Source organism: Amblyomma americanum, chromosome 10, assembly GCF_052857255.1.
Source record: "Amblyomma americanum isolate KBUSLIRL-KWMA chromosome 10, ASM5285725v1, whole genome shotgun sequence".
Taxonomy (NCBI): domain Eukaryota; kingdom Metazoa; phylum Arthropoda; class Arachnida; order Ixodida; family Ixodidae; genus Amblyomma; species Amblyomma americanum.
Window position 1 is genome coordinate 12,420,884 of NC_135506.1, and position 23,220 is coordinate 12,444,103.

The 23,220-nt window shown below is 46.0% G+C and overlaps 1 protein-coding gene across 3 annotated transcripts in view; it reads left to right on the top strand.

The window, feature by feature from the left end:
* LOC144107179 (uncharacterized) overlaps window positions 1-17,733 on the top strand; it is a 32,446-nt gene extending 14,713 nt beyond the window's left edge. For all 3 annotated transcript variants that reach the window (XM_077640182.1, XM_077640184.1, XM_077640181.1), the window contains 5 exons: window positions 2,630-2,753; window positions 7,911-8,013; window positions 12,740-12,985; window positions 14,635-14,688; window positions 15,291-17,733. In XM_077640182.1, the coding sequence (XP_077496308.1) occupies window positions 2,634-2,753; window positions 7,911-8,013; window positions 12,740-12,985; window positions 14,635-14,688; window positions 15,291-15,358 (591 nt within the window). In that variant the 5' untranslated portion in view covers window positions 2,630-2,633 and the 3' untranslated portion in view covers window positions 15,359-17,733. The remainder of the gene's footprint in view (window positions 1-2,629; window positions 2,754-7,910; window positions 8,014-12,739; window positions 12,986-14,634; window positions 14,689-15,290) is intronic.
* The last annotated feature ends 5,487 nt before the right edge of the window (window positions 17,734-23,220 follow it).

The following is a 23,220-nucleotide window of genomic DNA, read 5'->3' on the forward strand; positions in this document are numbered from 1 at the left end:
TGTTCAGCCCCACTCTCGGTGTGTCAATTTGATTTCCAGTGCGTCCGCCTTTCTCACAGTGAGCAAGGGCAGTGCAAACGATATCTTAAAGCACTACAGGCTTGCTAGCACACCAGTCCAGTGTTTCATACATGGCAATACGGGTACGTTTGCTATGCCCATCAGCCGCTGCATTTGTTATTATACCGATTGAATCTATGTGACTGCTGCCGAGTTTTTGACTCCATTTATATGTCGTATGCTCATGTATCAAGTTCAGTGTGCCCTTGTATACCTTCGTTCTTTAAACACCGTTAGTATGTTTGGCTGTCCTGTTAATCTCGGGGCACTGCACCCGAGTGATTTCGTACTTTGGTTTCTCGGCGACCACATATCCTTTCGTATGGATCAAAGGTAAATCATTTGCCTTTGGCTACGAAGAAGAAGTGTTGTCGGATAAAATTTGTTTCCAGCAAATAATTTCCTGTTGATGTGTTGCATTAGTTTCTTTCAGTGCGTTAGCCCTAGAGGTTTTACTCGGCAGCTGAGGTGGCCCGCTTAAGTGACAGGTGGGGCACTTACGTCACACGATCTTGTTGCGTCATTACAACCTCCCCAACTAAATGTGAGAAAACTGGCCGCCGTGGCAAGTGGCAATTCAATTTCTGATTGGTCGCGAGATGTTGCTTGGGAAGAGCAACCCCTCGGTGGCTTGTGCGGAACTCCTAACCATCAAGTTAAACTAAACACAACTAGTGCTAGCGTACCTGCGTCGCATTTGGCCTAACCATGCTAGATCGTTTGTCTTTTTTTAAGGATAGCAGCAAATGATATTGACAGGATGAGTGCCGATACGTTCACGTGAATGACAACTGCGTGGCAGGCCTGTTCTTTTTATTTTGCGTTTGGCTCGATAAAACGGAAGCAGCGTACATGGTAATCCTGGAATATTACACATATATAAAAAGGCAGGAATATTTCTAAATAATTCAGGCAGCAATTTCTTAATTTGAAGCACGTCTGTTTTTTCTCGCCAGACTCAGAAGCTGCCTTCGTGACGGTTAGCTTCACCTGGTTAACTGCGCAAAAACTTGGTAAGGAAACTCCAGTCGCCTCTATTACGGCCGTTTAATTTGAAAAAGAAGCGGGAGAGGTTTAGTTTTATTGATGTGGGACTTTAATAAAAATTATTTTAGCACCAAAGCGCTTTCAATAGCAAAACTGAAAAACCCGTGGTATAAGAAACGCCTCAACCTTTGACCTTTGAAGGACCAGCGGCGAAGGCCTTGTTGCAGCTGCTCCGACAACAGGCGGACCCGCCCCCCCCCCCCCCCCCCCCCCAACCTCCTAACTCTCCGCGCTCATCTGCCGACCCCCCTCTCCCTGTGCTCTGATAGTGCGACTGCGGCAGCAGCCGTCACCACTTCCGCCGTGGCTGATGTGGTGACGGCTGTGGGGAAGTGTGTGGGAAGGTGTGGGAAGTGTGTGTGTGTGTGTGGGGGGGGGGGGGGGGGGAGGGGGCTCGCAGACCGGCCACTGTATCGTCCTGGAGCGGGACGACAGGAATGGACAGCCAGTGTGTCTGGATAACAAAGAACGTGCTTGTTTATTCAGCGCTGATACTTATAGCCGAAGGTGGAAAGGGGTTAGTGAAAACAGAGGGCGAGGGATAAGCGCGTGTTAAGGAAGCCTACAGCTTCCACATAACTGCAGCGTAAAAAATTACGAGCAGAAAAAAGGGGAGAAACACATACGACACGGACAAAAGCTGCACTCACAACTGATTTTATTTCGCCAGGAATGGGAAATATAAAGGTTCCGCCGCGGATGCTCGCGCAGCAAGTACACGTACCTCGATCACAAAAACAAAAAAAAAAAACCAAAAAACCAGAAAAACAAAAAAACAAAAAAATTAAAAAAACTAAAAACAAAACTTTATCACACCGTGAAACCCATCTTATCGCCTGGCAGAGAAAAGGTCACATTCCGCTTTATACAGATGAACAGAAGTATCGCTTACGCAAAAAACGCCCTTTTTCTTTATATGGTAAGCTTCCAGTAGTTCACGTGCAGTTTGATCTTTGCTTTTGCCTAAAATCCTTGCACCTTCAAAATGCGGCGAACAATGCTGACAAGACCTGCAATGTTTAACTAAATTAACATCTTCATCTCTCTCTAAATTTCTTTCATGCTCCCTCAATCGATCGTTGACACATCTGCCTGACTGGCCGACATAGGCTTTTCCGCATGACAGCGGAATTTCATAGACCACTCCTGCCTGGCACTCTACATGGGGTTGCCATCGATGCTCATTGCCATCTGCATTGCTTCAACTCAGCATATGGTGCTATTAACCTGCTCGCACGCGAGGAATACAGATTGTTTTTCCGTATGTGCATAAAAACGCCCACACTGTTGGCCACCTTTGGTGACGAGATGGTGTGACCCAATCTCCTCTTCCTTCGAGAGTACGTCCAACCTAAAGCACAACAGGGTCACGTGACTCAAGAATGCGTTATTATCATTGTAAACAACCGTCTTACCTTAGACGAGGAAATAGCCACTTAGAACCCTTCGCTCTGTCAATGTGTCCTTACAAGCGTTGTTTCCTTGCGCTTCTCTCCTCATGCTGGCCTCATTTTTTTGCCAGGTGAATGCTGAGGATGGCAGCGGCTAACGACTCCGCCGGCAAAGCTCAGCCTGAAGCGGCCGCTGCTGACGCTGCTAGGACTGGCGGTAGGACTACTGTCGCCGACTGGCTCAAGGAAAAGAAGGTGAAATATGAGCAAGCGATTCACTGTGGGTGCTCGGTGCCTACGGCATCCAAAAGCTGGGCAGGAGGTTGTTAGGATTCAGGTAGCAGCATCCCACCGCTGCCACCAGTTGTTGGGATGGGGTAGCGTGGTCGGGTTGGAGAAGGGACGAGGAGCATCGGAGACGAGGTTACGAAGAGAAAAACAAGGAAAACTTTATACAAAAACTATTTACATATTGTATAGGTGAGAGCAACTGAGAGTGCCTCTCAGTAAAGGGAGCTTCTTAGAGGTCGGAGTCTATCTCAGCAAAGGGTCTCTCTCAAGAGGGGCTCTCTGGTACCAAACCAACAGCTCGTTAAATAGCCTTCGTATTCCCCAGATCCATGACTGGGGAATACAGTTCGAAGAAAGATGTCCAATCAAATATGCAGACGATGACACTGGTGGGACCACCCAAGGCAGGGCGGTCCTGATGTTATCTCGCAGTTCGGCAGATGGAAAGGGAACATGACACGGTCACGTAGTCGTCAACACAGCTTCCACGTGAGCGAGCACGTGGGTCCGGAATGCGCCCATGTGGCCCAGGAATGCGCGTGTGGGACACAGGAATGCGGGTCCATGTGGCACAGGAATGTCAGGCTGTTTCTCCGCAGGGGTTGAAAGACCTTGCACTTCGTCGTCTGATGACCGGAACGTGGAACCTCTGTCGAAGGCGCAGCTCTCCGCCAATTTTCAACCCCAGCGTGACTAATGAGGGCAACACTCGGTCCGTCGACCCGATGGAATGCTCGACCACGTGAGGACGCCATTGTCGGCGCGGCCTCTGCCATTCCTTCCGCGAACGCCAGTCTTTGCAGTCACGTCTCTTTGGTTTTCTGGAAATCCTGGTCGAGGAGTCCGCGTCTTTATTCGTTTGGACTGGAAAGCACGCCAGGCATAACAAGGTAGAGGAAAGAAATTTAGGGGGAGGCGAAACATGAAAACCGCCGTGTGCGGTTCGATGACAAGGCACGATAAAGAAGCCTAGGCGGTCGAAATTAATCCCGACCCCTAAATTATGGCGACTCTTTCTCTCGCTGCCCTTTCAACCAGTTTTACAGCGATAGCTGTTAGGTGCCCGTCCCTGGCTTTCGCTTCGCTGTCGGCGTAACGGCTAGCACCCACCGGTTGCGCCGGTCATCCTGGGTCGCATAAGCCTACGGGTGGCTCTGTCTGGAACGGCCGCCTGCCAGTGCAGGGGTGCATCACGTGGCCACTACACCAGTGCGCCACGAATATATCCCCAAAACTAAACGCCTAAAAAGCTATCGCTGAAGGTCGCGTTACGCAGTCGTAACCGTCCTGTGAGCTTTTGATTCTTCATTTCTTCTATAACAGTGAGTTTCGAGTGTCTACTCCGAGTGAGACAGCTACTGCTCCTGTCCAGTCCTCATAAGAAATCACCTGTATAAAATTTTAAAATTTATTAACCAAAGCGCCCCATGAATCTTGGTGAAACGCAGGAATCGCCATCTAGACAGTCAGTCGGTCTATCGATCCATCGATCGACTAATAAATCAATCAATCAGGCAGTTATTCGATCAACCAATCGATCGACACATTCAACCATCATTTGATAACAGAGATCATCTATCGGTAAACATAAAACATTAATGATTATATCGTGGGCCATCTCGTTTCGTGCGTCGTCAGTTTATTTAGTTATTTATTTGTTCCTGAAAGGTCCACACGTGACATTACATGAGGGGTGTGCTGAAAAAGGAATTTAACATGAATACAGATGATCTTCGATGGCGGTTTTGAATTTGCTGAAATCGACGATGATTGCCACTTCGGATGGAAGGTCATTCCAGTCTCGGGCTGTTTTGAGGAAAAAAGACTGGTGATATGTTTCGGTGTGGGCTTTCACAGGGCAGACGGCGTTAGGGTGACAATTACGGGAAATACGATGAGCGCGTGTGATACGAATAACTTCATGATTAAAGGTAGGGTAAAATTTATGATATAAGGAAAGACGGGTGATCTTGCGACGACAGGCCAATGTGGGGAGATTAAGCTGAAACCTTAGTACGGAAACGCTGGTGTGATATGAAAAAATAGAACAATGAAACTTGCAGCGCGATTTTAGACAGATCCAAGCGTATCAATGAGGTTAGCAAAGTTAGGATCATAGACGGCGCATGCAAACTACAATTTCGACCGCACAAATGTTAAGCAAGCAAGCAATTTTATGGAACGCGGTGCTAAGGCAACGTTACGGCGCAGGTGCCCTAAAACTTGATTAGCTGAATTAGTTACAATGGTGAACGTGTTGCGACCAGGTTAGATTTTTGCATAAATAGATGACGAGATATTTATAAGAATCTGCTGATTTAATGGGAAGATTGTTAATTGTATAAATTGCATCCTGGTGGTTGCACCGGCGGTGGAATGAAAGAAGAGAAGTTTTAGCATAATTTAATGACATTAGACAGGTTTTACACCACTCTTGGACGCGTAGCAGGTCTTCTTGGAGGATGGTAATGTCGGACTGGTTGACTATTGGGCGATAGATGACACAATCGTCAGCAAGCAGCCGTATGCTAGAAGGGATATTAGAGGGAAAATCATTTATATAAATAAGAAATAGAAGGGCGCCTAAGACAGATCTTTGCGGAACGCCAGACAGAACAAGGGAAATTGATGACGAACGCGAATTTAGCGTCAACGAATTGACAATGGTCCATTTTTTTTAAAAAAGCACGTATCCAATCCAGAACCAAAGGATGAAGGTTTTGGGCATGAAAGTTTTAGAATGAGGCGTGCGTGAGGGACTTTATCAAAAGTTTTTTCAAAATCTATGAATATGGCATCCGTATAGGAATGTTATGATCTAGACATGCATGTATGTCATTAAGGAAGAGAGCAAGTTGTGTATCACAGGAACGACCTTTGCGAAACCCATGTTCATTAGGATGAAAAAAATTATGCGATGATAGAAACGTGACAGTGTGGGAATATATTACATGTTCCGTTATTTTACAGCAAACACTTGTTAAAGAAATTGGTCTGTAATTCAGTGGTGATGATCGGTTACCTTTTTTGTAGACTATAATGACCTTCCCGATCCACCAAACGCGTGGTACACACAGAAATTAGTACTTTTTCAGGATTTTCGGGTTGATGCCGTCAACACCGACAGATGATGAATTTGGTAATGTTTCTATGATTTTTAATATTCCGCTCGGCTTAAAGATAATGTTTTCCATAGTAGAATTATTAATGCAATGGACTTCAGGGAGGTTATCGAGAGGTTCATCAGTGAATACAGAGCAAAACTGATCATTTATGATATTTGGAACATATAAGTAAGAATATGTAAGCCTAGAATGATCAGTTAGTGAAATTGCGCTAGGCTTAGAGGAAGTAATAGTTTGCCAGAAGCGCATTGGGTTATTATGCAGCATATTAGGCAAGGTGCAAGAAAAGAAGTTACCCTTAGCTTTGGCTACTTCGGTGTCATAGTTAGCGGAGGCAGTGAAATATTTGTTCCCAGCGTGCGCCGTGTTAGTAGCTTTAGCTGTACGAAATAATCGTTTCTTTTTGTTGTTTAATCTTTTTAGTGTTTTATTATACCATGGGGAACCAGGTCGCTCTGTTATTGTGGTAGTAGAAATGTGTATACCGATAAGGCGTTGTATTCCGGGCTCAAAAAGTAACCAGTTTGGTTCCAGTGAACGAACTCGAAAAATCAGAGGTAAAGTTATCGAGGAAAGCAGCGAGGTCATGGTTGAAACTGTTGTAATCACCTTTATCATATAAGGTACGTGTTTCCTTTTTCTTTTTGTTATTCTGTAGATGACATGAGAAAGTAGCATGGATAGTCAGGTGACGGCTAAGCACTTCTATATAAGTTTAGGTGAAAAGCTACCAGGTTGGGATGTCAGCACAAGGTCCAGAATGTTAGCAAAATGATTTGTTATTCTAGTTGGATGATCTATTATTTGTTCTAACCCAAAAGTAAGACAGGTCTGTACAATTTCGTTATCAAGATTATTTTTTGAGAAAGTGGATGCAAGATCAGACCAAATTATGAAAGGTAAATTGGAGTCACCGAACAATAAGATCGGAGTGTTTGGATAGAGGATTGTTAATCTGGTTCAAAGCGTCATGAAGCAGAGTACTAAACGAAGAGTCATGATTAGGAGGGCGATAGCAAACTCCGATTAGAACTCGAGGGTAAGATTGATCGCAGCAAAGCCACACCATTTCTAAAGGGCTTGAAATGTTTACCTGCGAACAATGTAATGAGCAATCAGTGGCTATTAGAACTCTCCCAGCTCGCACGTATCAGCATCTGATCAGAAAATGTCAAAGTTAGGAAGAGAGGGCAATATTTCAACGTCATAGATAGCAGATGTAAGCCAGGTTTCGGTTAATAATAGAACATTTTCGGAACATTATTCAACTAAAGTGCTTAAAGCGTCACGTTTGGGAATGACACTGCGGATATTAGTAAAGAGGAAAGATAACTGAAAACGGGGAGACTGTTTTGGACTTTCGATTTCGAGCTCGATTTCAATCATGGCCTGTCCAGCCAAAATGGAGCCCGATCTGACCAAGTGGCCGTGATAATCGGCTGTAATGCCGACTGTGGTACAGAAATGTGTGCGAATACCGCGTGTATAGACCTCCGAAACAAAATGCAAAAAAAGAAAAGAATGCGATAATCACCACCAGTGACTGGATCGCATCCACTGCAGAACAAAGGCCTCTTCCATTGACTTTGATCCAATTGACCCTGTTCCAGACTAACAGCGACCACCCTCTACCTGCTAACTTTCTCTAATCTCGGGTCCCCATCTGACTCGGTCGCTCCTAAGTTTCTCTTGTCTTCTAATCCACCGTGTCGGTTAAACGTCATCACCATGAGCCCAAATACGTCCACTGCGGGACGACCCTCCAATTCACCCTGTCCTCATCCCCGCTAACTCCCTGGCATGATCAACCGGCAACCTGACTTTCCGCCCCCCTTGCTGCCCCAGCATACCATCGGTTATGTATTCTGTCGGTTACCTGTGTATTTACGTATGCGATACCCGTAAACTTATCTTGCATGCAGTTTTGGCTTGCTTCTCGTCTTTGGATGAATAAAGAGCACCGCTTTATTCCAACTTGTTTTCTATAACCACGCAGGTGCTGCCCCGCTGGGTGTGGATCGGCCTGTCTGTTTCGATGGCCACTATAGTCGTCATGGCTCTCGCTGCATATTTTGCCGCCCAGCGGTCAAGTGTAAAAGGTGGGTGCTTTTCCTGCACTACCGCGGACAGAAGCCTCCAGTACGCTTAAACTGCAACCGATGATTATAAATTTGTTACTTATAATTGGCTCTAGACCAAGCTTGTAGGGATAACAGTCGCATTCACGGACTTTAATCCCTGGTGGTCAAATTTGGTGACTGCTCAAAAACTATGCACCCCTGTCCCCAAATCGCCTCTCGTGCGTCTTGGGGTCTTTTTAAGCCCTACAGCACATACACATTAGGAGGAGGTGAAAAATTACTTTAATAGATGATGACAATATATACAAAAAATGCTTGACGTCGAGCGCGTAACTGGGAAAGATGTTCAGTTCGCACTCATCTCGATATACATGGTAAAAATCGCGGTCTGAGTTCTCTTGAAGAGCATAAGCTTTTACGCGGCATAGAAGCGATGGAATGGTAGAGATACACAGGGTTTGTTGACTCTCCTCCGCCGGCCCAACCTACTCGGCCCTTTCCCTATCTCCGCCGGCCGCGGCCGTGGTGGCGCGTGACGTCTGAAAGAATTTGGCGCTGTGAACCAGTGATAACCCCCGGCTGCTGACGTCACTTGCACGACGTGACGTCGAATGCCAGGTTTTCGAGCGAAAGCCCGGCACCGCGCGTCGCCGCGAGGGAGTTTTTAAAAAGGTATTGTAAATTTAATAATAATAATTGGTTTTGGGGGGAAAGGAAATAGCGCAGTATCTGTCTCATATATCGTTGGACACCTGAACCCCGCTCGCTTTTGAGGTCTCGTACGCGGCATGGACGCTCGGTGGCCTGATCTCTACCTAGTGCAAGCATTTTAAAGCCAAGCTCAAACACCCCTTTCTGTGGCCGTTTAAGTCTGAGGACATCATCATCATCAGGAGTGGCATAGGTTGTTGTGATGTGAGAGAGCACTGGTACAGTGTCCCTGATTTTTTTTTTTACAAGCAGAATTGACATTTTGTAGATTAATGGGTATGATGACACCTTCAATTTTCACCGCGATAAACAGGCAAGGACGAAGCGAAGGAAGCACTGTTGAGCGCCACTCCACTCCTTGCCCATGAGTGCGTTCGTATCCGCAATGCACTCTGGCCAATCCCCCGCCGTGGGTATGTGCCATTAAGCCTGAGGACATCATCATAATCACCATGATAAAGCATGTTTGTATGGCTACTGCATAAGTCGGCTGCCCTGGAGATATGAAATGCTCTCTCCCGAGGTTTGATTCGGGTGGCGGAATAAGCACCATACGAATTCAAAAGAGACGCCGGACTTGCACTCTTCGAAGCGCGCCGGTAAAAGCGATCTATGGCAGGATTTTCACAGCCTTCTGATACTTATGGCTAATGGACAAGTCTCCTCTTTTGGACAAACGAAGCACTTCTATTATTGCTCGCGTGGTTCCATTTCGTCGATGAAACAAAAGCATCGTGCTTTTACTCGCGAGAAGACGGAAGGGTTTCACATGTTCCGCGTTGCGACTCATGCATTCGCCATCATTCCTTGTGTCTTTGTTTCTTCGGTGGTGTGTGTGTGTGTGTGTGTGTGTGGGGGGGGGGCTAGTGGTCTGGGCGTCTGCTTCGGCTGCGGGAGGTGGTTGTTTCGAAACCCACAAGCCACCCCCGGCCCGGCGCCGGGCTTCAGGGGTGTGTGCATAGAGGAGGCTCCGCAAGCCCCGCTGCGCCCCTTCGGGGGCAAACCCAGTTTCGAACACTCAACCTGCAAAGGTGGTTCGTGTTTCACGCCCCAGTGAAGAGTTCGACTCAAAGCTCGTACGCTCTAACCAGCGTCAAGTTCAACACTGCTGTAAGCGATCCTTCTTCAGAAGCTTCATCAGAAGCGTCAATGAGTATCACTGCGGTCCTGGGAAAGTCCGGTTTTTCCAGCTGTCCGACTTAGTGAGAAAAAAAAAACGGCCACAAGTTGGGCTTCTACCGCACGAGGCGGATTTAGGGTTGCTTGAACTCGGAACTTAGTTGTATCTCTAATCCGTCAAGGCAACTGTTTGGTCCAGGACCCTTCTCCCAAGCATCACACCCTAGAAGAGCCGAGCACCAGGCCAGGTGAAATCTTGCACCCATTAAAAAACCGTTGGGTACCCGGCGGCACTGTGATCGAACCCAGCACCTCCCGAATGCGAGGCGGATGCTCTACCAGATGGCCACGCTTCGGTTCTCGGTGTATGCGTGCGTGCACCTAATCAAACTTCTGTCTCACCTCTCGCCTCAGTTAATATTTCAAGCTACAGCGCAGCGTACTGTACAAGAAAAGGCTTGACATGCAGCTGACGAACTTTACTATGAATGCTAGTCGGTACTGGAGTCTTTGGTTGTTAAGGCTTTTCTCGTTATCAGAGCCAGAAGTTAATCATGGGACAAAATTATTAATTCAAAAGTTTTGATGTCATTCGCTTGTTTCGCGCAGTCGAACATTGAAAAGCGGATATAGTTTACTATTGTCGTCGGTCAGCGGAGCAATGAATCATGGCGCGCAATGCGGTAGTTAATTCTTGAGAATGGCTGCTTTTTAAGTTGTAACCTACAATAGACATCCGATTCCCTTCCTCTCCTCACGTACACATGCACACACCTTGCACCTCGGTACTGCAAGCTCACCTTTGTCCGTCATATAGCGGTGTAAAAACGAGGAATGTGCAGCTTGCTCGGGAAGAGAAATGTTATTGTTTGCTTAACACTTCACACCGTGTCACTAACATGGGGCAGTGTTACACTGTGGCCCACTCCGCTGTGTGTACAGTGGATCTTTATCGTCATAAAGACGATAATTGCGGTTTGAACCGGCACAGTCTGCCCCTGACTGCTTCTCACGTCATTTTTTCGTTTAGTGCGTTTTCATAGCGTGGCGAAAACAGACACTTAACCTGTTGTTCGACGCTGCAGCCCGGTTCGAATAGAAAATAGCCGGTGACACGTAGGTAGCCGACCCAAGAGACTAGTGGCCGTAGGTGTGGCTACACCGGTTGTCTGGTACTCCGGTCCCTGTTTAACTCGCAGAGAAAGTCGGAATTTCTGGCGCCCCCGTACCAAGCAGACATTGCTTTTTGAAAATTTTAGAACTAATTTGATCATTAAAAAACGGTCGCAAACGTCCGAGTACGGTGTTGGGGACGAGGGGCCCTTGAGTGAGCTGACTCTTTCAGCGCCGCAGGTCCCTTCTCTGAACGACGTTGTCGGACTTGGTTATGAAGGAAACTGTACAGGGGGTTTATTTTACATTATTTACAAAATTTAGGAACCCATTGGTGGGTGATGGGGGAAGGTCGGAGGATCTGAGATGTGAGGATGATCGAGGATTCCTTCCTCACGGCACTCGTCGTCCGGTTTAAAAAGGGTCCGGTCCCTAGGGGATTCCCCAGGTTCGAGGAGGTCTTCGCCAGGTTGGGTGTGGCCTAACTTGCGTTGTCGTACACACACACACACCACTTCACATTGGTACACGCCCCCGTCACATGCCTCGCCGGAGAGAGAGGGTGCCGCTGGACAATCGCCCCCACCAGAGAGAGCGTTGTCTTCGCGTCTGAACGACAGTTCTCACGCTGTCAAGTCGGACACGTCTTCCGGGAAGTCCGAATGGGCGAGGCGCCGGCGAGCAGGCACAGTTGAAGGGGTGAGTCACCCCTGCTCGGTTCTGGCGGTCGCTAACTGCCTCCGTGCCGCACGGTCGATCTTCCGGGAACAATGTTGTTTACAAACGGCAGTGGAATCCTCCGTCTCGAATCCAATAAACCACGCGAGGACCGGCCGTGGGAACCAAGATGCCTATCGCCGTGCAGTGACCCCGGTTGCAGGTGTCCGGGCCGAATACGCAGCTGAATCAGACCACCGGCTGTCGCCAGAAACCTTACAACGGCGACGAGCCACAGTTCAACAGCTATAAGTTTCCTATCACATCTTAATTGTGAAACTACAAGTATCATCCCCCCCCCACCCCTGAAGAAAAAAATGGCGGTTGATTTGCGTAGTAAGGCAAAATGCTAAATGGGTTCGCAAGCACCTAAGCGTTCACTTCTGTTCCGGTCTCCGGATTCGTTGTTCACGGATGGAAATTGTTCGGATAGCGATAATGGGTCCATGCCCATATATGCGAAATCAGTCATTCTCTCCTGTACATTCATTCTCTACTGCACATTCACAGATACTTGGGAGTTCTCATACCACTTCTGGAGTAGTTGTACAGCGGTGAGGCGATGCACCACTGCCGTGCGCTGGCAGGTGCTGCCACATTTTGGGCTTGTGAGACCCCGGTTGTTTTTCCCGAGCAACCTCTCTCTTCCAATCATTGGTTGAACTGACACCTTGCCGGGAACTTGATTACTGTGACGTTCCTGGCTATAAAAATGATGATGATTGCGATTTTTATGGCGCAAGAGCATCTGAGGCTAAAGAGTGCCAAGGCACAAGGTATTTTTCTTCTTCCCAAGGTGGGGCACAGAACTATTTCTCAAGCATTTCACCCTAAATAAGCCGAGCACCAGGCAGGGGAAAACTTGTACCCATTGTATCACCGGTGGGTACCTGGCAACACTGGGGATCTAACCCCGCACCTCCCGCATGCGAGGCGGATGCTCAAACTACTAGGCCGCCGTTGCGGTCTTTGCTACAAAAATACATTACTTCCATCGTAGCTGCTCCGTCCATCTCGGCACCTGCAAAGGATAGTAGAGATTGAGGTAGCTAATGTTTATTTTATCCTTTTCTTATCTTTGCAGTTTACCTTGGAGAGTACGAGGAGATTGCTTTCTACGAAATCACTAGGCCGCCACCGTATCTCACACTGACCAAAGTTGACAAAGAAGAATGCGCGAAAAAATGCTCCACTGAAGTCAACTTCAACTGCGAGTTCATACAGCTTTGTGCGGCCGAAGGAGAAGCCCTAGGAGTTTGTGATTTGTTCACCGGCAACGATCTCGGACTGCGCTCAGTTCATTCGGACAACTGCACCATCTTTACCAGGGGTACGTGTTTCCTTTGTTCGCGTAGCACTTGAAGAAGTTGCTCAACCCAACTTTGGACAATCTGCTTTTGGAGAAATATGAAGCTTGTCGCTAACAACGCGACCTTGGGAAAAGTGTTGCCGCCTGAGCAAATGCAGGGCATTGCCCTGGGAAATAAAATGTTTTCGTACTTTTTTTCCTGTTCGATGGTAAATAAGCAAAACTATATATCATGCAGTTAGGCAGAACAGCAGCTTGGCCTTCTCGGTTTTCCATCCTGATGTTAACAGCGCAGAACGTAGGCGGTACACGGGACGATGTAATTAGGTCAGCGCTCGTTGTGAGTGCTTCTCTTCTCGTGTCCCGTCTGCGTATATGTCATAACAAAACATCAGTATATGTCATGATTTAAATACTTCAAATACGCCGGTGTTTTGAGGTGCTAGAGAACTACGTCACACATTGTCGTACCCTGCAAGTGAGGGCACAGCCAATAGCTGGAACTGCAGCGGTTTTATGAGTCCGTTTCTGACTATCACATAATTCAGATCATATTCATGAAAATATTTTTATTACTGCATTGTCCAATAATTTTCTGTGTGTGAAAGTTAGCCCGCAGTGAGGACGAAGCGGCGGGGAGGTTGTGTTTTTTTTTCGAATTACGGCTTTCTCTCTGCATCTGACGAAGTTGTTTGCTTTGAAACGCCTCTGTCGTTTTACCTAGAAAATCTTTTTCTGTAATCTCGGCCAACAGAGTTCAGAAAGTGAATTGTGCGTGTGTGCGCACGTGCACGCGTGATTACCTGTTAACGAAGAATGTTCATGGTCTTATCCGGCTATACGTACGTTATCGGTGCAAGCGTGTGATCGCCGGGATAGGCCGAACAACATCGCCGCCGTGGCTGTGAGGGAAAAGGCATGAGAGAGAGGTAAGCCAGGACCCACGCGAGAGTTTCGAGAGTCACGGCAAGGTCTGAACAGGTGGTTGTTGTGTCCACGTCCACGTACTTTTGACATCGCTTCGTTATTCGCAAACAGGCAAATGTCGGCTGTTGCTTAATGTTTCTACAAAAACAATGAGCCGCCGCGGTGGCTCAGTGGTTATGGCGCTCGGCTACTGACCCGAAAGACACGGGTTCGATCCCGGCCGCTGCAGTCGAATAGAAATGGAAGTAAAATTCTAGAGGCCCGTGCAATGTGCGATGTCAGTACACGTTATAGAACCCCAGGTGGTCGAAATTTCCGGAGCCCTTCACTACGGCGTCCCTCATAGCCTGAGTCGCTTTGGGACGTTGAACCACTATAAACTAAACCAAACAAAACAAATGAATAAATAAACCCTTCAAGTAACATTCTAATGCTCGGAAAGGAATTGCATGGTTGCAACAAAGTATTCATGCAGAAACAGATCTAGCTTTAATAAACAAAAGTAATTAAACATGCATTTATCTAAGCTATCCTAAACATTCCCTTCTCTTGCCAACCTCCCGTCTTTCTTCGTCCTCCCTTGTTAAGCACGGGGGCATTTCGTTTACCATTTTCTGGCGATCGCTTCTTGCTCGTGAACAGTAATGCTAAACGGTCCCATTGAGGTGCTTGGTGTGTACACTTTTTTGTGAAACTAAATTGTGTTAGTGACTAGTAATGAAGCAACCTTCTGCTGTGCGCAGGTGATCCCGCGCAGTTTCACATCCCACATGGTGGAGCCTCGCCGCTCAACAAAGGTACGACTTTTACTCGCAAAGACACTAACCAGCTTGAACCAAATATGCACCAGCTTATTTCCATGGGCAGGATCCGGGCCGAAGAAATTACAGAAAAAGAAAACCGGCTGTCGTGCGCGATATTTATTGCGTGCACTGCAGCCTAAAAGCTGCAGCATGAATGAGTGCTGCGTAGCACGCGTCAGTGAGTCCCAGTGACGTCAACACTCCAGCTAAAACTGTCCTAGGGGCACTCTGACATCCTGATGTCTGCAGTGCGGTTGCGTGGATTTTACAAACCTGTGCAAATTAGGCTAGAAGAGCAAATGCCTAGTAGTTGTAGCAGTAGTCAAAGTATCGCATAAATTGATTAGTGAGCCCTCCAGGTGAAGTAGCCCGACGCACAGTATGTGAGCATAGGCTGGCCGATAATACTGCCAGTGCCGGGCAATGGCCTATGAAGAGTACACAGGCACAGAATCCTCTCTGTGTTGTTTTTTACCGTTTCCTCGCAAGTGTAATCACATTTGGCCATCTTTAGAATACATGAGATCGTCCGTTTCGCTATGACGTGCCTGAATGGCAGTCACCGAAATAATATATATCTTTCTTCTGCTGCACAGGTCTATTTGCAACACTGATCTATCTGGTTGCCTTCAAGTTCCTCGTCACCTGCAAGACCGCGCCGTAAACCGGCGCGAGAAGCCGAAACACTGCTGGTCACCGACGAATGGAGGAACGCAACAAAATCGCGGGGACTTTCCTTCACGCGTAGTTCCCCATTTCGGAGGACAGCTGAATGCTGAAGACCACCGCTTCTACGAGCTGCTTTTAAATGCTTTGCGGCGTGCTTTCAATCATTTGGACTCTAGTTTAATCTTGCTTCGTTACGGCACTTGTAACAATGATTTTGTTGGCACTATAGGGCCACTATGCGGCAACATTTTAACGAGGACGCAATCTGCGCTAGCTACGCCTGTTAGTGATCGTCTTTTAGTGTTTAGTGATCCTTTTAGTGATCGTCTGTTAGTGTTCAGTTAGAAACGGGCTCGTTTTTTTTATCAGATGTGATATATATTGCCTGTCACGCTGCTATTTGACAATGATATGCGGCTCTGCTCTGGCGAGGGCTAGAAAAATCTCAGTATATAAGCAGGAGGATATAGCGTGTCACGTCCTCATTTTGAGCACTTGTTTATCTTTTAGGAATCAACAGGAACCTGCATTCCTTCCGGCCATGGTCAAACTGTCGTGTATTAGGAAAGTGTGTACCAAATTCTCAAGGCAAATTATGTGTTTCTTTATGCGTCAAGATGCATTCCTAATTCACAGAACTTTTCACTCTTGCATGATACCGCTTATAGCAGCGGATCAGTTGCAGTCACAGCGCTACTAACAGCTTCGATAGTACCATTTAACAGTTTAAGATGGGTAAATTTGCTCTTTTCATTCTATCTACACTGTGTGTGTACATGGAACATAACGGAGCCCTCGGGGAATATGCGCTGTTATGCGAGAAACAACTTCCAGTCTAGCATCAAAACACTTCATTTACCGTAATTTCCGGACTACAGTGCGAACCCGGTGCATAGTACACAGGTATGTTTGGTGAAAAAGAATTGTTCTTACAAAATTTTCTGCACCAGGTACACAGCCGGCAGGAGCAAGAGGTGCAACCAGCGCAAATTAATGTGCACGCACAGTGCATGTAACCTCGTACTAGGATAAACGCTGGGAGTTTTATTCGAAGATAACGCAAAGCAATTACTCTATAGCCCACCCCTATAGATAGTCAGCAAAGTGCACAATTTCAAATTTTAAACATGTATCGCCCGTAGGCTGTACACCGGAAATTACGGAAATTTCTTTTGTGGTTTAGCGGCATTATTATTATGAGATTTTTGCATTTAGTACATTTTTGCTCCACCAGGAATAACAGAGGTTGTACCAGGTGGCGATGCGTGCACCTGTCACAGCGCACGCGCGACAGGTGTAGGGCTGGTCCTGCATGCTACTACGCTAGTATGTCTCAGCTACGCAAAAGCTCTCTAATTACAGGTGGCGACGGAATCTACGGAACTGCATTCTAGGCGGAAGAGTGGTACCATTCAGGCTTCGTGTTTACAAAATTTGGTGTTTGGGGGCATTTATTTGCATTATTTTTTACAGCAAATATTTTAAAAGAATCTCCATTGCATCCGTTGCACGTGTTATCCTAGGCAGGACTTGAGTATTTAACGACACTCGAAAAATGTTTCGAGAGTACATAAAAAACTGCATGGTAGTCTAAGCTATCCCTCATTACCAGTCTTGCGCCTGCTTATTTCTCATTAATATTTGTTCCCTTCACTGAGCTGCAACAAACATTTTAGGACGTGATCATGTTCGTGAATTCGAGGTTAGCGAAGGAGAGCGATGTGGAAGGGATAAGAAGCTTCAAGAAGAATATCCGGAGAAAAGCAGCTTGTGCTTGACTCTTTCGTAGTACATAAGAATACCAACACGTGCCAACTGATCTTGTAATCTCTTTCAGAATTCTTGTTCTGTTTCGTATAGAAGTACCGTGAAAAGGAAAAAAAAACGGTGAATTAAACTGATGTAATTTCACCCTAGAATCAAATTAAAGCCAGTTCGGGGAGAAACACGTTCGTGTAATAATTCCCTTCTTCAGCGACATGGTGACAGATAAAAGGCTTCTAAATATCCCCGAACCAATGTGCGAAAGTATGTTACGTAATAATGCTTTCATTTTTGTTCACACATTCATGATGAGAACATCGCTATGTCGAAGAGAAGAGAACGTTCACTTGAGTAAGTTCAAACGTTTTTACGCGAGATACCTAAGCAATAAAATCTTCTTGGAGTTGGATTTTGAACTTTGTCCATGGAAAATCATCTGTATTGTTCCGTGTTTATTTATTATGTCTAAGACATGTATCGTGTGCTGATTGCTGTCTCGTGTGCGAAAGTTGCCATGCTTCTCAGAGTTTTGTACTCGGGAAGAAAAAGAAATGTATTATTTTTCTGCAACGTATATTTTTCTGTCAATAAACACTGATCTTGAAATCCATAGAAGCTGCATCCTTAGTGGCCAAACATTGACGCGAGGGTGGTGGCGGTGTGGAAAAGAAAGGCTTGGCAATCGTCGACATCGTGGACAGTAAACGTCGACGCCTGAGCTTTGTCACGAGAGTAGGCATAGAAAATGGAGAAAAGGAAGGAAGAAAGCAAAATGCAGTAGCAAAAATCTCCGCAGCCGCCCGGGCTTCCTGAACGTGCGTAGATCTAGCGCATCAGACGAGAAATTTTCGCATTTACCTTGAATAGAAATGTGCTTCACTGTGCCGCACAAGCTGAGACTAGTGCCGGTGAATCAATACCGCCCTGGACCGTCTTAGGATTATCGACGAAACGGCAGTTACTTATCATCAGTTTCGAGAAAAGGTGACAAAAAAGTATGCATTAAAGCGAAATTTGTTGAAGCCGTGCTTCTGTCTTATTACATGGCATGAAACAAGTGAAACTGCGCCTCGGGCCAGTTCCTGTAAGTGATCGAGCAACAAAACACACAGGCAAAGTCAGACACTCTTTTGAAGTTTTTGACGGCGTATACCTCCGGCGGATGACTGGATAGATATATCGATAAATTTAATGAAACGAAGGCAGAGAGGTCGGCAAGATAGATTGATATCTGGCCTTCTACTCTGCACCGGAGAAGGGGAGGAGGAGAAGAAAGAGGGTCACGATGGGTGGCATGGGTCACGATTTGATGGCATCACAACCGTGAGTCGAGGCCCGTGTCGCTCAAAAAACGCGAAAACGCCCCCACTGTCTGGGCTGCTTGCCAACGCTGCGGCTAAGCGCCTAGCGGTAAGTCCTCAGAGAGTGGCCTGCTGTCCAAACGCTTCAAGGAAGCAGCCAACATTAGTCTCTGGCGCGCATATATCCCCGGATGACTGGAAGTCAACGTAAATGCCTACCTAAATGAACTGCATTCCTGGTTAGAGGCAAACAGCTATATTTCAACATCTGCAAAACGCAGCACACCATTTTCAACCCTATTAACAGCATAGAGCGCTGTATGCCCAATATTCCTTTTGCTAATATAACAATTGAAAACACGTCGCAAGCTATAAACTTATCTGGATTTTGTTCAGCGAGACACTGTAATGGAAACGTATTTCCAATTTGAGCAGAATGGACGGCCCGCTTTACAGAGATTATACCTGCATGGCGAAAGATAACAATATATTATGTAATTTTCAGAGTGCAGCTCTTATCCGCCCGTTCTTGGATTCAGTGTCGTAGTCGTCGTAACACGCCGCCTGACAACCGTGGCAGGTGGAGTCGCGAAACGTCATCTGACACAGCGAGAGGGCAGGAATGGACTGCCGGAAGGTGGCTAGCAACGTAACACGCCACCTGCCAGCGGTGACAGGTGCCGTGTCAAGAGCTGCGCTCGAATATCGCATTGCCGACTATCGCAATGATCTGTCAATTTTTTTTATTATTTTTGCGTCTGTTATTGTGAGCTCGTCTGAGGTACTGCGATTTTTGGTAAACACCGAAGGCAAATTAGGACACAAAAGAAACCACTGCAAGCAATTGAAGGATATCATGGCCGGCCATATAACAAACTAATAATGCCTCTGTTCCTTTAAGCATAGCATCCTAAAGGCATATCAGATCTGTTGGCTTCGATTCTTTCAACATATTCATAAAAATGACTTTAGACCGCCATTTCTGACAATTCTTCCTCATCGTACTACTTGAGACCACACACAAAAAAAATTAGGTCCTAATTTTCGGTTGCATTACTTTAAACATATAATGAGATACAGAACGCCCTAAGCACTTTATTTACCTTTATATATTGAAATAAATTCTTCCGCTAAGTCGTTAAACGAGAACACTAAACAAAATTATATAAGCAGTAATACTGAATTTTCATGATAAACTTCTACCAACGATTAGCTCACGATTTATCTGCGCGCTGTTATGCCCGAGCACGCATTCCGCTGGCATCCGTGGAAGGCAGCGCCGTAGCGACTACCATCGCGCAACGCAAGCCCAGACTCGGACACGTCGCGGCTTGCAGCATGATTCATCCAGGCTCGCCCGACAGAATCCTCCCCCTGCCCCCTCGCAAGCGCCGGCTCGATCCGCAACCGACGCTTCTCCGGCAGCCCTTTCCCGGCTGCAAACTTCGAACGGCCGAGCTCCTCTCTCGTGCATCCGTCAGATACAAACGCTGACCAGTTCCGTGACCTGATTGGAGGGTTTGAACGGGTGGCTGCCACAACGGTCGTCACCGGAGGCACCGGAGGCTATGCCGGACGGCAGCAGCAGACGTACGCTCTCCCGGCGCGCCGGCGTGCCCCTTTGTTTGAGACGGTTGTGCTCCCGGCGCCGATAATGCAACGCCGATAACCTTGTTTTTGCTGCACATAAATGTTCTGTTGACTGAACGTCGCTTTGACCGTTTCATCACTCAGCTCTGCGCAAAAGTGGCAGCAGGCTGAGATGCCCCAGTCCTATCAGCGCTGAACGATTTTGTCTGCTTTGTGTCATGGTTGTGTATTGTGACTGCATCGTGATATTTTTGTGACGGTGAACTATATTCGGAAAGGCTAGAGCTGTGTAAATGCATCGTTGCTTTAATTCAACGTTGTGGTGCAATGTAGATAAACGTCTTTTTTTTTTTCACTAACTTGTGTTTTGACCCATCCGATGTGTGGAAACGCCGTTTTTTCCCACCGTCTTTCGGACCTTACGTCGGAACTGAGTCCTTCTTCAGGCAAGCCAGGCTTTTCCCTCAGCTTCTCCGTTGCAGGGGAAAAGAAAATAAATATTGGAATTGGACAGTTGCTCGTACGGCGTGAGAGGATAAATAGATATTGACACGCCTTTCCTATCAACAAAGACGTGACTTTATTCGTGAGCACTTGTTGAAATCTCATGTTCAACGGTATACGTAAAGCAGAGTTTTATTACAGAATGGCACACTTTTATGTGGTAAAGAAATATAGAAACATAACACGGCGGGAATATGAGAATATAGCACAGGCATGACACTGCCCAGGTAGGAGAATATTATAAAAGGTAAGACAGCAAGCAGCGCTCGAAAGTGTTCAATGCACTAAGATTCAAATCAGATAGGCGGTTCCATCGTTTTATTGTATAAAAGGAACAACACTTTAAATTAGTAACTACTGGCTAAATATGGCTTATTACTTTTTGTATGGTTCAGTTTTGATTAACTGCAGGTGCAAAAGATAAGCACGACTCACTCAGCAAGCCTACTTTATTGTGATACATCGAGTTTAAGAATTTAATATGGTGATATGTAGGCACAGCTGGAGCGGCTGCAACTGATACTGACACAGCATATCAGCCGCTGATGACCATTTGCAATAATCGTATGGGATATAACCCAGAACTGAGCCGTTGATTGCGCACCGCTTATTTCACGTGGTATACGTTTCTGACACTACAGAGGCGTACTATAGCGGTGGTCCAAAAAGTGTGTTTGAAGATCGTAATAGGCAGATATCTTTATATTCAATTTCTTGTGCAAATAACGCAACTCGATCAGCGATTTCTTGCATAGATAAATAATCAGCGCACCACAGAATCTTTATATTTAATTTCTTGTGCAAATAGCGCAACTTGATCAGCGATTTCTTGCATACATAAATAAGCAGCGCACCACATTTAAGATAATGACAAAATTTTCGACGAAAGTACTGTACTCGATGAACGTAACTTTTTTTAAGCGCTGCTCGCTAATCCTATAAATGTGATGCAGCAGATATTTCTTTGGTGTAAAAGTCATTTGCATGTACCTTGAAACGATTGTTTCTTAGAGCTTTTTCGCACTACGCCAGGAGTGTACAAAGACCCGCAATGTGTAACCACCGGATGGATGCATTCTTAATGATAGAGTAAAAACACAACCGCCAGTGAAAAATTTCTGGCTAATATCTTCCTCAAAATGTGGAGAAATTATCTAGACATAAATCAGCAGCAGCCGTGGGCCCTGCCGGGGTAGCCCAGTGTCTTTAGTGCTCGGCTACTGACCTCGAGGTCGCGGATGAGTCCATGTTAAAGAACCGCATGTAGTCTAAATCCGGAGTCCTCTATTACGGCGTCCACTATAGCCCATGTATCGAAATCCAAGAATTTACAGTTTACAGCAGCAGTTCCATCACTGACCTCCAGGGTAACCAGAAAGAACATACTAATTATCAAAACTAATTCCTCCACATTTTACAAGATGTCTGCGATTCAGAAGGCACACCGGCGACCAGAAGGCAAGCCTTTATGGACTCTCAATTTCTTTAATCTTTTCACTATGCAAGCACCGTAGTCAGTCATCGAAAGCCTTTATAAACCCCGGAAAACCACATCAATCTATTCACAACTTTTAACGGCCAGCAAAAAGCAGTGAACAGCTGCTAATATCTGCTTTGTTGTAGACACGGTTTTTTGCGAAACGGGTGAAATCATACCAAGTTGATTGATTGACGAGAGGTAACTGGATGCATGATGGGCTATTATGAGGTGAAGCAACTTGCAACACCTACATTTCAGCGAACTAGGACGATGGCTACCAGCATCTAACTTCTCACTTGATTTAGAGGCTGGCACATACTCAAGCTAACAACCAGTCACTAAGCAGGCACCTCTCATCAAAAGATCCGGCAAAAATGACGTGACGGTAGTGGGAAATCATCTCAGAGTAGCGATAAGAGACTACATTATATCGTATTTGGTTCTGATTGGTTCGAATTCGGAATGGTTTGGAAAGCGTAAAAAATTTGAAGTATATATAGGCGAAGTGCCTCACAGTCAAGACTGCATTGCCGGGGCCATCCGCGTAGAACATTTAAACATATGAAGAAATAATCACCGTAGTTCGGTTAAAACATATCATGTCCAACATTCTAGGACAAAAATTACGAGTATTGAAAAATTGTAAGGTACTGTTATGAAAATATTGAAGGTAACTGTCCATTCTTCCGGTTTGTAGCAAAACCCTGCTTTCAGTTTTTCCATCGCTCGCATGGATCGGTTAACACTGCCATAGAAAACCAATGGGGAAAGCGTTTTAAGACTGCAAAAACATTAATAGCAAGACAATGCAACCCTGTTGACAGGAGATCTGCGGATATTTTGATATAGTGAAATCTTACAATATATGAAAAAATTGCTTTCTTAAACTTTTTCTCGAACAAATACGCTTTTGTCCAGTACTTTTGGGTATATACAAGAAGATATAAGGAAAACAAAGCACAGGTAGAGTTCGACCTAATCCCGATCACAATACCAAAATAAAATGTGAAATCGAAAAGATAGAATGTAAGTTTAGCGGGAAAAAAAACTAACTTATTCTAATGCACATCTCCGCATATTAAATTTGGCGGTTCGAGATTGTTTTTCATTTCGCACTCACTCGGAAGGAATTACATGACGAATGGGTGCAACGGTGCGTAGTTTGGGGTGCGGTTAAAGTCCATGAAATCCGAACGCACCGCCGAAAGACGAACGCTG